The sequence below is a fragment of the Camarhynchus parvulus genome, chromosome 14, assembly GCF_901933205.1.
Source record: "Camarhynchus parvulus chromosome 14, STF_HiC, whole genome shotgun sequence".
NCBI classification, from domain to species: domain Eukaryota; kingdom Metazoa; phylum Chordata; class Aves; order Passeriformes; family Thraupidae; genus Camarhynchus; species Camarhynchus parvulus.
In genome coordinates, this window is record NC_044584.1 from 7938848 (window position 1) to 7955517 (window position 16670).

Genomic DNA, 16670 nt, shown 5'->3' on the forward strand with positions numbered 1-16670 from the left:
ATCTATTTTTAGCAGGGCCAGCCCCTGATAACCCAGAGATTCAAACGAAACTGTGAAGTAAGTAAGTGTGCCTCGAAAGGGAGAGGAGAGGAGAGGAGAGGAGAGGAGAGGAGAGGAGAGGAGAGGAGAGGAGAGGAGAGGAGAGGAGAGGAGAGGAGAGGAGAGGAGAGGAGAGGAGAGGAGAGGAGAGGAGAGGAGAGGAGAGGAGAGGAGAGGAGAGGAGAGGAGAGGAGAGGAGAGGAGAGGAGAGGAGAGGAGAGGAGAGGAGAGGAGAGGAGAGGAGAGGAGAGGAGAGGAGAGGAGAGGGTGCTGGCTCTGCAGGAAGGCAGGGAGAAGGGGGTGGCACAGGTGGAAGCTGTACCAGTGGCACCAACAGGACTGGTTTGGGGAGTGGGGAGGGGGGCAGATCTCAGGCTATCTCCACAGCCCATGGAAGCTGGGGCTTGTTTCTGGCAGGTGGATGCTCAGTGTTGGCTGAAACTGTGGTGGAGAGGCTGAGGGGAGGGCTGGGGAGGGGGAAGGGGCTCCTCCCCCGCAGCCCCCAAGCTTCCCACGCACACGCCTGCCCGCCGGCTGTTAACAACACCCTGCTAACAACCGGCTCTCACCTCATCCCCACCGCCTCCCTCCCACCCCCGAGCCTGGGAAAAACCAGCCCCGAGGTGCCAAACCCTGTGCGAGCCCTTTTGGGAAGGGGAAGGAGGAGAGGAGCCTGACAGCCTGGGATGCAAATGGCCAGCAGGATCCCGGTACCCGTGGGAAAAAAGGGGATGGAGGAGCAGCCCCTCCTCAGAGCATCCCTGAGAGCTCGGCCAGAGGTGACAACATCTGCGGGGGATCAAGGGCTGTTGGGAGCAGCACATCCATAAAGAGACGCCGGAGCCGGGAGCAGGTGACTGTGGTCAGCAAAAAAAGCCACTTTATTGGTGACCGCTCCCACGGGAACCCCGTGGCAGCGATCGGGTTCAGGTCCCTGAGAACACACTGTCCATGCTGGTTCCCCTCCCCACATCTATTGCTTTAAACACATCCTAGGTACAGAAAGCACAGAGTGACATTCCAGATACTGGAACATATAAATTAAGGTAAGTGATAGTTACAGGACATCGCAAAAAAAAAATTTTTTTTTTTCTTTCTTAAACAGATTATCAAAGGTCGGGGATTTTTCTTTTTCTGATCCACAGAAAATGTATAAAAAGCATTTTAAAATCTACATATTTCTCAATGTGTTTTTTTTCTTAAAAAAAAAGGCACAGTAAAAAAAATACTGGCTCAATAACATATTTACAACACACCCATTATGGGCTATTTTCACTCAGCTTCGAGTTGGAAATGTTCAGCTCTGGCTCAGCCCAGGGCCAGAGAGGGCTGGTCTTGGCAGGCAGGGCAGCTCTCGGATGATGCAGGGTCCCTCTCCCTCCCTGGATAAATCCCTCTCCATCAGGGAGAGCACAGTGGGAGGGTTGGGAGATGCTGGCTGCCTGTGGCAGGTGCCCAGCTGGTCAGGTGCCTCCTGGGCAGCACCCACAGCCAGGGCAAGGCTGGAGGATGCTCTGGCCCCACAGGGAACACCCACACAGCCCCCGGGCAGAGCTCGAGGTGTTCCTTGCAGAGCTGCAGGGCTGCCCGAGCAGCACTGGAGGGAGACCCTGGACAAACACGGTGCCCACCCCACTGTGGCAGCTCTGGAAAATCCCTCCTTCCACGCCCATATTTATAGAAAGTCTTTACACCAGTCTCTAAATAGTTCACCCACCGATGCTGCCAGCAACACTTCACCCATGTGGGGGGAGCTCTGGGAAATGGAGTTAATACCAACAGCAGTTCCCAGCCCACCCCACTGTCTCCCTCCAGTGAGGCTGTGGAGCACCCAGCAGCTTTGCAGGACCCTGGAGGAGCCATTGCCATGGCCAGAGGCTTCCCCTGCCCACCTCAGCCTGCCGAGCCAGGGAGCAGAACTCACAGGGACCCCTCATCCAAACTGGGAGCCAGAGCTTCGCTGCTGAGATTTTGGGACTGGGAGAGAGGATGGGCTGGGTCAGGGGTTATAGGAGCGGGTTGTGGTGGGGGTAGATGCAAAAAAGGGAAGAACACACCAAAAAAACCCTTAACATTGAAAGGAAAAAAACAACCATCAAGGAGAAGCAAGGCCGGGGTGGGGCAGGGCCCCGCGCTGCAGCCGCTGCCCACGCATGGCGTGGGGCCCGCCAGCCGCGGTGCCCGTGGGTAAGTGCTCATTCCCGTCCCTCTCCGCCCTCCCGGCCGGAGCAGGCAGCGAGGCAGGCAGGGCAGGGCTCAAGGGGCCGCACAGCAGCCTTCAGTACACACACACTGTGCAATACCACAGCAACGACGTCCGTCTGTCCGTCCGTCCGGCGGCGAGGCCGGAACGACACACCCGCACGCAGGTCCCACACGCCCGTCGGATACCGGGGAAACTCGGGACGAGGCTGGAGGGCACGTGCACCTCCTAGTACACCATGTTGGTGGGGCACCACGGCGTGTCGGGGTACAGCAGGCAGTGCACGGAGCGGAACCTGAGGGGAGAGGAGCAAAGCTGAGCACGGGACGGTGGCAGCCCCAAGGCAGCCCAGGTTTGGGGGGACAGGGAGCCCCAGCTCACCTGGATGGGTCCTCCTCGACAGAGAAGGCTCCCTTCATGTGGATGGAGTTGCGCTTGTTTTCGAACATGCCATAGCTCAGTGTCACCTGGGGGGCAAGCACAGAGGGGTGAAGTGGCTGACATGGCTGTAAGGATCAAGCAGAGGAAAGGGGAGCTGCAAAATTCAGCCCGTTTCCCAAAGCCTCCAGTGACACTTTGCATCATCCCACAGGGATGGGGCTTTTCCCCTCTGCTGTTTTGGTCACACATCAATCAATATCTTAGCTGTGATGCCCAATTTTTAGGTGACAACTTGGGGTACCTGTTTGTGGATCTCCGACTTGGGCACCTGGTGGAGGTTCTCCAGGTGGGAGTGGAAGAGGTTGCTCCTGATGAGCTTCACGCCCAGCACAGACTCGATGATGTAGCCGATGGTGCAGTCGTCAGGCAGGCGGATCTTCTCTGCAGTGCTCATGAAGTGACCCCCACTGCGGGGAGACAGAGAGGGGCTGCAGAGGAGCAAAGTCCAGGGGATGTGGGCACCCTGTGGGATTCTGGGCTTGGCCAGTGGGTGCCCAGCTCTGATTAAAAGTCACTTTGGGGGAACTGAAGCCTTTCCCAGCTTGTTTCCAAGCTCCCTGCAGACACCCCCAGAAGGCAAATAGAGAAAGGTTGTGGGACATGGTCCAGCACCCATCCCCAAAAATGTCACATCTCTGTGCCCTGGGGACCATGAGGAGTCCCCATGGGAGAGCAACACCAATGCTCTTACCTGGCCCAAGGGCTCATCTTCAGTGCCAGCCCCCGGCTGATACAGAACCCTGCTCCACCCGTGGCAAACCAGAAGTGCACAGGATGCTGCGAGAGAGGGGAACCAACGCAGTGAGACAACAGCTCCTTCTGCACACAGCCCAAATTAAACCAGCCCCAAACTCTCCCCAGGCTCACCATCTTGTTCTCACTGATCCTCTCCGTGGCCTGGATGGGCCGGTCCAGGCTGGGCTTCCCGATGTAGATGTCCTGTGTGTGGGGGTAGCTGGAGAGCAGCTTCACCAGCATCCGCACGTTCACGTAGTTGTCATCGTCCACGTGGCAGAACCACCTGCAGTGACAGCAGTGTCACACCCAGCCGCGGCAGCTGCCCAGTCCCCACGCTGAGGTACCACCCCAAAAACACAAATGGTCTCTGTTTGCACCATTCTGCCCCCCTTTATCCCTGTCCTCCCCCACAGCAGCCGCTTACTTTCTCCCGGACTCGATGAACTTGTCGTACTCCACGGCCATCTTGCAGGACAGCGCCTGGCGGCTGTGGGCAGCTGAGCAGTTGGTGTTGATGACATTTCCTGCAGGGGAAAAAGAGGGGTCAAAGCCCAGCATTGGTGCATCCCACACCTCCCCACACACTCAAACGGTGACATTCACCACACATGTCCCAGGTGTGCCAGGGGAATGGAAACTCATGGGTGATCCCGATGCTCAGTGACCCACATGCTATGGTGCTTTGGGCAAATGGTGAGTTTTTGGGGGAATGTCTTTTTTGTCCATGTGAGAGAAGGGAAGGGATGATTAAGGAATGTGGATGCAGCAGATGCACTGTAGATCAGCCCTATCCATGTTTTAAGCATGATGCCACCCCACATCACCTTGTCCAGGGTGCATCAGCCACCCTGGGGGTGAGGGGATATCAGTGAGCCCTGAACTTCCCCAGGATGTGGTAAAAATCCTGTCCTATTTTTCTTGCCCAGCTCAAAGGCAATCACTTCCCAGCCTGAAAAGGAGTCATTTGCATGGGGAGAATAGACCACGCTGACCCCAGCCCAGAAAATGCTCCCACAAAACCCTGTCAGTGTTGCCATCAACCCCACCTCACCCCAGGGACAAAGTGGTGCAAAGGCACCCTGTTACTGTGACCCCCAGCAGCACCATGCAGGGGATGGGCTGGGCTGACTGGGAAGTAAATCTGGCCCCAGATGGGGTTCCCAGGCAGAGGGTGCTTTAGGCATCATCAGTGAAACAAATTGTGTCATTCTCAACCCACATTCCAGTGGCAAGGGCTTTTTCAGAGTTCCCAGGGCAGGACCCACACCAACCATGCCCCACAGGTGGGAGCTTTTCAGGGGACCTGGCTATGTCACACACACAAAGGGACAAGAGCCACAGACTCACGTGCTTGCTTCTTCAGCTCCTCATCCTCCCCGTCAGTGAAGATGAAGGTCTGAAAGAGAAGACGAGGCACCTCTAAGGAACGAGGGGCTGAGACCATGTGGCTCTGGATGTGACACAGCACCCCTGGGCAGCACCTGGGATCAGCTCCTCCAGGAAGCTGGTGGTGACCTTGTCCAAACCCCAAGTGGCACTGGAGAGCCAGGCAGCCACACAACACCCCCAGCTGCACACCAGGCTGGGTGCTGAGCTCCCCTTGGGAGCAAACCCCGCACAGAGCATCCCCATCCTCTTGCCTTTAGCATGGGGAGCAGCTGGCAGGGAGGCTTTGGGGGCCACAGGGGCTGTCCCCAGCGCCAGGGGAGGCAGGGGCATGCAGGAGAGCAGGTGCAGAGCGCGGCCTGATCTGAGCAGGGATTTCAGAGCTGAGCCGGCGCGCGTGGCGCCGCAGCAGCCGCCCAGGCAGGTGTGTTTGCCCCTGGCGCCGGCTCCAACCGCGTCCCCACCTGTGTCAACAGCACGTGGCTGTCCTTGGCCACTTGCACAATGCCTCCACAGCTCCTCTCTGCTCCCTGTGTCCTGCCCAAGGGGGCTGAGACGGTGCCAGTGAGTGCCAGCTTGCCAGCCTTGAGGAGGGGATGGTTCCCCACTGCCCATCCCAGCACAATCCCATGGTGCCAGGCAGCGCCCGACCGCCTCCCCGGGCCCCTGAGCTGCCTGCCCGGCTGCACTCCTCTATTTACACAGCTAATTCCTGGCATATGTCACCCAGGAAGGAGGACTGGAGGGGCTGCTCTGGGCCTGGGATTTGGGGAAGGACGAGAAGCAGGAGGAGAGAGCAGGGGGTGGGAAAGGCATCGCCATCAATCAGCGGGCAGCAAACAAAGCTGGAGGAGAGAAACCACAACCAGCTGCCAAGCGCTATTAAAAACCAGACGTGCACAAAAGGGCAAAGGAAGAAAGACAAAAGGGCTGGGGGGGGGAAGGCAGGAGGCAGCAGAGGGGGGACGAAGGAGCGCTGGGGATGATGAATTACAAGTGAGCTGGAAATTGGGTGCCACCCCGCAGCCGGCCCCGGGAGCGCACTGGGGTTTTGTGGCTTGTTTGAGGAGCTGGGTACAATAGTGGGGTTGACTTTACTCAGCGAGCAGAGTTAAGCGGGCAGCAGTCATTAGCATACAGCTGCACTGGTTAACCCAGCCCTGTTTGCTCAGGTCCCCAGCCGGGGCTGGTGGGGAGAGCCCGGAGCTGCAGTGAGCCTCAATGGGAGGGGACGGGGCTACAAGTGACCTTTGGGGCTTGAAAAGGGGAAAAGAAAAAGCAGGGGAGAAAGAAATGATGGAGGAGGTGGGAAGGCAAGTTCTCACAAATGCACAGCCTGCCGTGCAGCCTGGCTTGTGGGGAGGGACAGAGGTCAGGAAGACTCTCACCAAAGGGGATGGGGAAGAGCTGGTGAGGAGGGGACAGCTGGGGGACGGGGACCCATCAGCTGCAGGGCCAAGGATGCCTGTGGCTGCTGTGTCTCCATGGACACAGCACTGCTGCGGTGGCACAAGGTCAGGGCTGTGTGTAGAGGAGGAGGTGTCACCCCCAACCAGCTCAGGTACAGCTGCTGGTCCCCATTTCCCCCAGGCGCTCAGGGACTGGTCAGGCAACTGATTGAGGTACAAATTGAAGCAGGGCAGCAGGACAGCATCCAAGGATGCCTGAGACAAGCCCATCACACAGGGGGGTTGGCACTCCAGCCCAGGTTTCAGCCTCGCTGGGGTGGGGCAGGGGACACACAGCCTGTGCACAGGCGAGACAGAAAATGTTTGCTTGATTAGCTCAGAAGCGCCGTCCAGCAACTGCCTTCAGCTGCTCCAAAAATAACCCCACAACTAATCCTGCACTCAGCCTCTATAAATAGAGCACAGAGACAATTGTTTATTGCTCGCCTGCACCGAAACGTTTCATCCTACCCAGGCATCTCCCCTGGGCCCCTCCCCACACACAGCCCTGGGATATTCCTGGGGTGGGTGGACCAGGTGGCACCTCAGGGACTGGGACAGGGGCACACAGCTGCCAGTCACCCCATGTGGGCACCTCCTGGGGCCTCACAGGTCTCCCACATCCCTCCCAACCCCACCATGACATTAAATTAAAACTAAAACTATTAAAGTCTTCATTTTTTAAAAATTTTGTTATTTATTTGTGTTTCTTGGAGGGGAGATGCACCCTGCCTGCATGGCCTTTCATCTGGGGCTGCAGGAGAGAGGAGCAGAGGTGACAGGCAAGCCTGGGAGAGGATAGGCCCGGAAAGGATGAGAACGAGCAAAAAACGTGAATCCACCTTTGGCATCTCCCATGTAGGATGCCAGACATGAGGGCAGAGTGCAGTTTATAGCGGTGCAAGTGGACACTGCAGCCAGCATCCCTGAGCTGCCACCAGCAAACCACCACCTCCAGACCCAGCAGGGCCAGAAAGCACTCCCAGCCCTTACAGCCACCTCTGTCCCACTTGGCCCCTGTGCCAGGCGCAGCACCAAGGGGTGCAAGGACCTCTTAGACCGCCCCCAGTAACTTTTCCTGCAGGGTGCAAGAGAGGAAGGGCCCTTTGCCCCCCCCCCACCAGCCCCTGCAGGAAACCTCATTGTTCTCAGAACTGCAGCTTCAAGAAACACAGGATGCCAAATCCCTCCCGAACAATAGCTGCCAGCGCTCCTCGCAGCCCCGCGGCCGGGACTGAGCGGCACCCGGGATCCCCGTGGCCAGAGCGGGGTCAGCCCCTCCCCAGCTGCCCGCCCGGAGCCAGGCAGCCGCCGCCAGGCCCCGCTGTCCCCTCCTCGCCCTTGGGGAGGGTTTTTTTTTTCTTTTTTGTCCTCCCCTTCATTTCTCCTTTCAGGGTGACTCATTTCCCCTGCGCTGCTGGAGCCCGTGCGTTGCTCATGGCTGGGGCTGCACAAGGTGTCCCTCCAGCCAGGGCCGCCCCGGGGTCATCGTGGGCTCTCTGTGCTGCCTGCCCGAGTGGGTCTGTGACTTCCCAGGGTGACACACTCTCAGCACACCCCGTGCCTGCCACCACCCCACCAGCACCCCCACCAAAAGGGGAACTCGGCCAGGCAGGCGCCCCGTGACCCTGCAGTGCACAAACGCTGACCCTGTGCCACATCTCACTTCCCCACGCTGGGAGAGGATGGAGCACCCCAGCACCCTTTTCACAGCCTCCCCACTTGGGTGCAGAGGAAAGGAGGCAGCAAGAAGTGCTGGTTGGGGGGGCTCAGTCTCCAGCTGGTGAGGGGTTCTGGAGCAGGTCAGGATGCTGCCTGCCAGCTTTGTGTCCCCCACAGCAAATGTTCCTCTTTTCCCTCTGGCCTTAGAGTTTAGGGGGGGAAATCCCCACCCCCTTCACCAAGTTGGCAGCAGTGTGGTGGCGATGTCCCTGCAATGACAGTGTGCCACGATGGCAGCAGCCCCATTCCATGGGGGGCGCTTTCCCCGGACCGGGGGCGGGTCCGTGCTGGCTCCGGATCCCAGGGCTGGGACCTGCAGAGGCAGAGAAGGGGCTTGCAGGGCCGCGGGCCCTTCCTCCCCCTGCTCCCTTCAGCAAGAGGAAGAATCCTCCACTGTAATTTTAAATGCTATAATTTTTAATAACCTCCTCACAAACAATGAGCTCATTGTGTGGCAAGGGTCCCCCACCCTCCCTCCCGCCTGGTGCTCCACGCGCCGCTCACCGGCCCCGGGGCTTTTATGGGCAAGGACAGCAGCATCCTTCGGGACAGGCAACTGAGGGGCTCCCACCCCTTAAACCCACACAGGCTGCCCCGCGGGACAGCAGGGAGGGACCCTCACACCCCATCCGAGTTCATCGGTGCTCAGCAAGCCCTGGCACCCAGCCCAGGGCCGGGGGGAGGCAGCTGCACCGCGGGGCTGGTTTGGGATGAGCAGCCCCCGGTCTCAGCCGCTCTGGTGGGAGTGCGAGTGAGGCTGGCATGCCAGCACACTCCAGCGTGTGGGTGGGGACCGTGGCCAAGGTGCTAGAGGAATTTGGGAGCCGCCATCAGAGGAGCGTGCTCTTTGGAAGGCGAACCCGTTGGCTTTGCCCCGAGAGCAGGAATTTTTCAAAGGCTGCAATTACCGACGGGAGGCAGCCAGCGGATCCCACGCTGCCGGGACGGCGGCCCGGGCTGAGCCCTGGCGGGCTCCGAGGCGTGTGCCGAGCTGCCTGGATGCCTCTGGGTGCCCCAGGGACACCCAGCCACCTCCAGGGCAGCCCCAGGGGCAGCAGAGGTGTCTTTGGGGATTTCTGCAGATCACCCGACTCGGCAAGAAAGCAGTGGATTTAGACTTCCTCCTGTCCAGGGTTTCTGCTTAATGGTCATTTTCCTCCCCCCTCTCTTTCCTTTCAAGTGCAAAGTTTCTCCAGCCCTGCACTCCAGCATCCTAAGGATTCTGAGGCAGCTGGAAACTCTCCCCAAAGCAGAGAGGGGAAAGCCCATAACTCTCCTCCAAAAGCAGCTTGTCCGGCCTGGATTGTGCAACCCAAAGAGGGGATTTAGAATGGAATAGGGATGTGCTCTCCCTGTGCAGAGAGGCAGGAAGGAGAAGGGGGTGCCCTTTGCAGTGTCTTGGAGGTGACAGAGGGCAGGAAACAGGGACTATTGTGGGCAGAACAAAGAACGGCCAAGGAAGGACACAATGGCTGTTCCCCCTATCTGCCAGGGCCCAGGCAGGAGCTACCTGCTGGATTTAACCCCTTCTCAGCATGTCTGCATCCCTCCTGCCTGGCTAATGAACAGCCAGAGGGAGGCTGGGGGTTGAGTGAGAGACAACCAGGAGAAAGAGAAGCAGCACCAGGCAAAGGAGATTCTCAGTCCCTGGGCAGGAACTTCCCCCGTTGGTGAGGCAGCTCACATGCCTGAGCACCGTTAGTGAAACCCAGAGTGAGGGAGGATGAGCAGAGACAGGCCTGACTCAGACCAAGAGAGACGTTTGAGAGAAGGCAGTGCCCTGCTGCCACCAAATCACCCTCCTGGGATGGAAACCAGGGGGCCAGGCGGGGAAGAGATGCAGGAACTGCAGGGAAGCAAGAGAGAAGAGCCCCATAGCACCAATCCCACACTCTGCAGGCAAAAAAAACCCCAACCTGATGCCAAGCTTGGGGAAGCCCAGGGTGCCTCAAAGCTTCCCAGGGACAGCGAGGGAAGGGCAGAGCCGGTCACCCCCAGCAGGGCGGGCTCATCCCCTGTGCCTCACATCCCCACAGCCCTGCTTTGCCCCGCAGGAGTTCGCGCTGCCTCCAGCTCTCTCGGCAGCTCCTTGTGCTCAAGTGCTGTACAAGAGCCGTCACTCAGCGGCTTGGCTTGTCAGGCAGGCACCTCGCCGGGCTGCGGCCCCCCTGGCTTCATGGCCCTCATCTCTAGGCAACCTGACCTGGACACGGCCGGCTCCGGCTCCCTCGTTCCCATGGAAAGTGCCACACAAGAGGCTGCGAAGCCTTTTCTCTGCGCCAGGAGAAAAGGGGCTTTGTTAGCTTGCCCAGGGGGACAGCGTGAGAGCCGAGCCTTGGGGCTCTGGGAATCCAAACGGACAAACGAAGCACAAAAAAAAAAAAGAAAAAAAAAACCCTAGAAGAAAGCCGGAGCTCACAAGAGGGAGAAGAAAAAAAAGAGCAGCCATTCCCAGGATCATCTGTAGGTGCTCAAAGAGCGTTTCACTCCACCACCACTCACCACCCCCTCGCAGTGACAGCAGAGCATAAAAGAGGTTTCCATTAAATAACCGGACCAAGGAGAAGTGGCAGATCCACTGCCAAGCCCAGGAAACATGAGCAAAAAAAAAAACAACAAAAACCCCCACAATTCACAGGGGAAAAAATGTAGCAAGATAATTCTTGGGGTACAGTGAAGGAGCCAAGACCCCACAAGGTCCAGCAGACTTGGGTGAGGGGGGCACAGCCAGCTCAATCCTTCCCCCATGGCCTCCACCCTCAGCCACTCCAGATTTCCAAGGAAAACAGTTTGCAAGCAAGAAACTGAGATCCAGGCCAGGAGGAAACACGTGAAGATAGTAGGAAGAAAAGGTTAGGACCAGACAAAACTTACTTTTGGGAAGCTGTCTAAGGGTAGGAAAAGTGTCTTAAGAGCAAATGGCAAAGCACATTTCCTAAGGAAACAGCTTTTTTTTTTTTCCCCCTTTTGAATTTTGCTTCAGTACTTGAAGGACAGAGCAAGGGACTGCCAGGACTCAGGGCAGGACATCAGTAAGGTCAGGAACCAGACTCGCTGGAGCTGCCCCGGTGTGGGTGAGCCCACAGAGCTCCCAGCAACTCCAGTCCTGCCCAGTCCCTTGCCAGGAGACCTGAGGAGAGCTCCAGCACATCCCAGCAGCACATCTCCCAGCCCTGGGCTCATAAACTGAGTGTCCTTTGAGCAGCACAACTGCAGGGGCCTGACCCAGACTGTGTCACCCACGGGCTGGGCTGCACCTCCACACCGTGCCTCAGTTTCAGCAGCCAAAAGCAGACCAGCTCTGCAATGGGAGGTACGCAGGGGGAAGGACCCCGGAGCAGAGTCTGGGGAGGCTTCTGAGTGTGAGGAGCCAAGGTCGGGCTCTCTCCATCACTCATCCTGCAACACTGCATTTCACACTCCCGAAAACACAGTTGCCTGCAGAACAGCCCAGCCAACCTTGGAACACCACCCAGCTCAGCGATTTGGGGGAAAAGGGAAGGAAGGGCAGGTGGTGTTTGCTGGGTCACGGCACCACCCGGATGGCACAGAACGAAGGGCCAGGACCGCGGCAGGGAAGCGTGGGCTGCAGTCCGTCCCGTGCCGCTCCATCCCGGCCAGCGGAGGGGACCAGCCCCGTCTCCATCCCTTACCATGTCGCGGTTGCGGGAGATCCAGGTGTCGAGCAGCAGCTCCAGCCGCGCCTTGTGAAACTTTTTGGTGGTCTTGACGGCGATGAAGACATCGCGGGGGGAGATGTCCTCGGCCGGCGGCCGCGGGGGGCTCGGCGGGGCCGGGGGCAGCTCCCGCCGCGCTCGGCTCAGCCGCCCGAAGTAATCGGCGAAGCTGCGGAGCCCGGGCGGCCCCTGCGCCGCCGGAGGAGCCGCGGCCGCCGCCGCCCCCAGGCTCTGCAGCGCCCGCTGCGCCCCCGCCGGCCTCCCCCGGGCCAGCCCCGGCCTGCCCGGGGGCTCCACCATGAGCACCAGCAGGCAGGTGAACATGGAGCCCACGAGGGACAGGAGCAGCTTCCTCCCGCAGCTCTTCAGCATCCTTCCTGCCCTCCGCTCCTCGCCTCTGCGCGCCGCCGCCACCGCCGGCCCCCGCCGCGCCGCCGCCTTTAAAGCGCGCCCGCCCCCGCCCGGGGAGGGACGGAGCCGGGGCCGCCCACGCGGGGCGTGGGCACCGCCCGGCCCTGCCCGCGGACCGCCCGCGCCCCTCCGAGCCCCGCGGGCTCCCCGGCAGCCCCTACGCGCGTCCCGGCTCCTCCGGGCCCGTCCTGCCCGCTCCGGCCTCTGCTCTGCGCATCTCCGCGGCCGGGAGCGCACGGCTGGGTGCGGGCAGGGTGCCCGTGCGCCTCCTCCTCCTCCTCCTCCTCCTCCTCTTTCTCCCTTTCCCCTGATACCCAGGGATGGGGGCACTCTGGTCCCCTGTAGCCCCCAGCGCGCTGGGAGCATCGTTCGCTGCCCTGTCGGCAGCAGAGGGTGCGTTCGTTCCCTGTCCCAAGCTGCCCAAAGTCCTGCACCGGGATGTTCTCACAGCCCTGTCCAAGAGGTTTCCAGAAAGCTGACCAGCCTGACCAAACTCCAGGCATTGTCCCATCTGTCTCCCGTGAGGCAAAGCATAATTGAAAACAAACACGCCAACCCACCCCCAAAAAAACCACAGCACTTCTCTCATTTCCACCAAGCTCCATTCTGGTGGCTAAATCTGGGGTCAGGGAGCCAGGAGCGTCAGTTCTCATTCTTTCTTCCGGGAGACCTGGAGAGGCTCCCAGACTTGACCAACCTCATCCTGGGCACAGCACCGTGCTTTGAAGCCCCAAAGTGCCGGGATATCTGAAAATAAATGTCACACAGGCACCAAGTAGCCCCCTCCTCTCGTCCCCAGTGATCACTAATCATGATAATGATCACTTGTTAAATGAGACAACATTTTTTCCAGCCAGACAGTGGGAAAAGTGGTGCCTGAAAGAGAAAACTGGGTTGAAATCGGGTCTTGGATGTGCCACCAACTCGATATTTTCCTGACGCCGAATCCCAGGGCCTCTTTCCCCCCTTACCCTCTGCCTCTGCAAGCAGTGAGCTCTTGGGGTTTTCTTTCCCAGGCAGTGTGCTGCTACAGGGAGGCGGATTTGGGTTTGGGCCTGGGCTGCAATGTAATGCCATAATCAGGGGCTGCTGCATTTTTGGGCAGGGACCTTGTCCAACTTGCATTTTTCCTGCTGTCACGTGTTCCATTCATCTCTGGCACTGGATAAACAATACCATAATACCAGGCAGGATGAAGCAGGGAAACTGCTTCCTCAGGCAAGCCCCAGCATTTGCCTCCTCTTGATTTTAGGCCATGCATTCTCTTGGTCAGCACTTGAACCATGATCCCAGGCTAGAAACATTTGGGGAGACTTTGGGGCTTCGTTTTTCAGGGCATTGGCTACCTCTGGAGACAGACCTGAGCTGCCAAAGAAGCCTCCCATAATAAAATTTAAAAAGGCAGTTAGACCGTACAAACACAGGAACCAAATCCCACACTCCCCACTTCCCGCTATTGCTGCCCAGCCTTCCAGTCTCAATTTGCTTTTTTTTTTTTTTTCTTTTTGGGTGCCCTTTGTCTCCAACCCGATGGCACAACAACCGCGGCTCGAGAGGCAGCTGAAAAGCCCGAGCAGCAAAACCCTGAATGAAGAAAGAGCCCCTTTCTCCGGGAGCCAAAAGGGGAGGAAAGGCACTTTTCCCCCGACCAGCTGCTCTGCCACTCCCGCAGCCCCGGCGCTGGCTGGGGACACGCGCTGTGGCCAGATGTTGGGGTCCCGGCCGGCGAGTGACAATGCGGGCTCTGTGTGCGCCGGGCTCCGAGCGCGCCGGCCCCCGGGGATGCAGGGCTGGAGGAGCCGCTGTGCTTCCACCCGGGGATGCGGGGCTGGAGGAGCCGCTGTGCTTCCACCCGGGGATGCGGGGCTGGAGGAGCCGCTGTGCTTCCACCCGGGGATGCGGGGCTGGAGGAGCCGCTGCGCTGCCACCCGGGGATGCGGGGCTGGAGGAGCCGCTGTGCTGCCACTGCTGCCGGCACCAGGGCTGTCCCAGCCTTCCATCCCTGCCTCACCCCACCCCGGCTCTGCCACTCGGCTCAGCCCCGCTGCCCCCGCGGCGAGGGGAAGTTGTTCTTCCAGCAGTACGGTCCTGCCAGAACAAGATTCCTCCGGGATTGTCCAGCCGCTGGCCGTGTCTCCACAGATTTCCCCTCCAGGCGCCTCGCTTGGTGCTGACACCAAGGCATTAAATCCACTGCTGATTTAATGCCTCCCTCAGCTGCCACGAGGCACCGATTCCCCCGGGGAAATCCTGCTTACGCCGCAGTGGGCACAGGGTGGCACCTGAGGGGCAGGGAGCCAAAAGTGGGCATGGGAAGGATGGTCCCAGGAACGTTTGGTGCCCGGTTCACTGGTATTCAGACGATTTTTTGCTACAAAAAGCTTAAGCCCAACAGGGGTGACTCCAGGACCAGACAAATTCGGGTGGCCCATAAATACAAAGGGGAGGGGAGATGGGTTCTCTCGTAGCTGCTCTGCAGAAGGGATGCCAAGGCTGGACCAGAATGGGAATCTCACTCCCTGTCCTCAAAAAGGATCCCATTTTGGACACAGTCCATAACTCCTCACACTGAGATGTGAGATCAGTCTACAGGGTGCTGCTGTGCTCCCCACATTCCTGACTCCACAGGGATGGTTCCAAGACAGAACATCCTGCTCAAATCCCCCAAATCTCAAGGATACGATTGCTCCCACTTCAGATTAATTTCACTGAAACTCCAGACTAGTTCTCCACTGCGGATAGCTGGATTCAGCCCCGCACTAAACCCATTGCTGGGGCTGCATGTGGGGCATCTCCCTTTCAGCCATACCACGGTATTAGGTCGGTTTAAATTGGTTTAAACTCTCCGCATCGCCCCTGCTCGCAGCCTGACCCCGGCGCTCAATAGGTGGTCCCTAAGAGGCTCCCAAGTTCTCAGGGCTGCTAAAAATGGTTAATAAATCCCCAGTAATAAAGTGTTCAGGTCATCCGAGAGAAATGCCGCGCTCGAGCTGCAAAGCCGCATTGTCTGCCCGCAGTGATTTACGCGCTCCGTCGGACAGGGGTTAAAAGCTCTGTCAGGCGCCGACTTCGCCGCTGTCGCATGGTCGGGGGTATTTAACGGGGTTCGGCCCCGACGTGCGGCTGGGAGGCCACTGCTCCCACTGTGCAGCTCAGGTCTGGGAGGGAGATGTCGGAGGAGGGCGGCCCAGGAGCTGGATCCAGCCCGTGGTCAGCCTCTCACCCCCCGCTTTTTCTTTCTGGGATTTTCTGCGCGCACAAAAGAGATTTTTGCATCAATTACTGGTAGGAAAACGGCAGAGCCCCGCGGCAGAACTCCGCGCTCCCGTTCCGGGCTTGGTTAACTTCCCATTGTCTGATAGGCTCCGCTATTCAGGGCTCAGCTTTTTTTCATCTATAGCGGCTTTTTTTAAACACCTTCGAAACAAAAAACCTTCCTGCCCTTGTAGCAGAGGGTCTGGCAGTGCCTTTGAGGTGGAGCACGCTCGCATCTCCCTGCCCAGCACACAAATCTCCTGCAAGGAGTGCCTGTGGTGCATCTCCTGATGCTGAACTGTCCCCATGCCAATCAACCCCGATGTGCCCCACCAGATCCTGCTGCAAGCCCCCTGCACCTTCCGTGGCCTCAGACCCTACATCGCTTTTCCCCTCCACCTCTGGGGTCTGCTGGTCCCCTCGGCGGGGCGGGAGGACACGATTCGATCCGAGCAGGGCACTGTGAGATCCCACGGGGCCGGGGGCTATACAAATGCAAAGCGTCATTATTTTCCCGGGGCTGAAGCAGAGGCCTGAGAAAGGTTGAGTGAGAGAGGCAGCGAGCAGGGAACAGCGGGGGATTTAGCTCCTGAAAAGGAGCCAGGGAGAAAAGCGGGCGAGGAGTTCCATTGTGCGCTGGGCAGAGGGGGTCACGAGCAAGTTAAACTGGTTAATGTATTGGAGCAGCTTCCTCCGAGCTGCTGGGAGCAAGCAAAGCCCTAAACAAAAGGCCGAGGGAGCATTCTTGCGGGGAAAGTGGGCTCTCTTTAAAAGGATTTGATTTCTTTTCTGTCAGTTGAATGGAATTTGGTGGTGACTCCTCCAGGTCTAAGAATTTGGGGCTTTGGCGGTGGTGGTAGTGGGAAGGGATGGTCCTTGTCTCCCCCCTCACCCCCCTCAACTCCTGCATTTTTCTCCATCTCCAGGCTCGCTGCCTCCAGATTACAGCTCCCGGTGCTGCGGGGGGAGAGGAGGAGCTAGGGGAACACAAGCGGCCCCAGAGATGCTCTGATCCTGAAAGAAAGCGAGGGGCACGGGGCCGTCCCTGCCCAGACTGGTTTCTCATGCTCCCTATTCAGCCCAGGGGAGGGGAGGTAGGTGTGGGGAGAGGGGAGGCTGGTGGGGCATCCACTGCTGATTTAATGCCTCTCCCAGTGCTTCACCACCGAGGCTGATCTCAGGGGAGTTTTGGCAGCGTAAGGTGTGCAAGGGGAGCTTTCCAATCCTTCCCCTGGGGCATGGAATTTTGATGTTAAAATCATGGAATGAAGGTAAAAACATGAGGGAAAGGGAACTGGAACTAGGGTGTAACCCCTCTTTCCCAGAGCCTGTGCATCTCTCTCCTCCCAG

General features: G+C 58.8%; 1 protein-coding gene across 1 annotated transcript; it reads right to left on the reverse strand.

Moving 5' to 3' along the window:
- Positions 1-897: 897 nt before the first annotated feature.
- Positions 898-12087, reverse strand: LFNG (LFNG O-fucosylpeptide 3-beta-N-acetylglucosaminyltransferase). Its single transcript, XM_030958266.1, has 8 exons — positions 11631-12087; positions 4769-4817; positions 3846-3945; positions 3551-3704; positions 3375-3460; positions 2925-3090; positions 2624-2709; positions 898-2537 (listed from the first exon to the last, which is right to left on the reverse strand). The coding sequence occupies exons 1-8, from the start codon at positions 12024-12026 to the stop codon at positions 2471-2473; spliced, it is 1104 nt and encodes a 367-aa protein (XP_030814126.1). The 5' UTR covers positions 12027-12087; the 3' UTR covers positions 898-2470.
- Positions 12088-16670: the final 4583 nt, after the last annotated feature.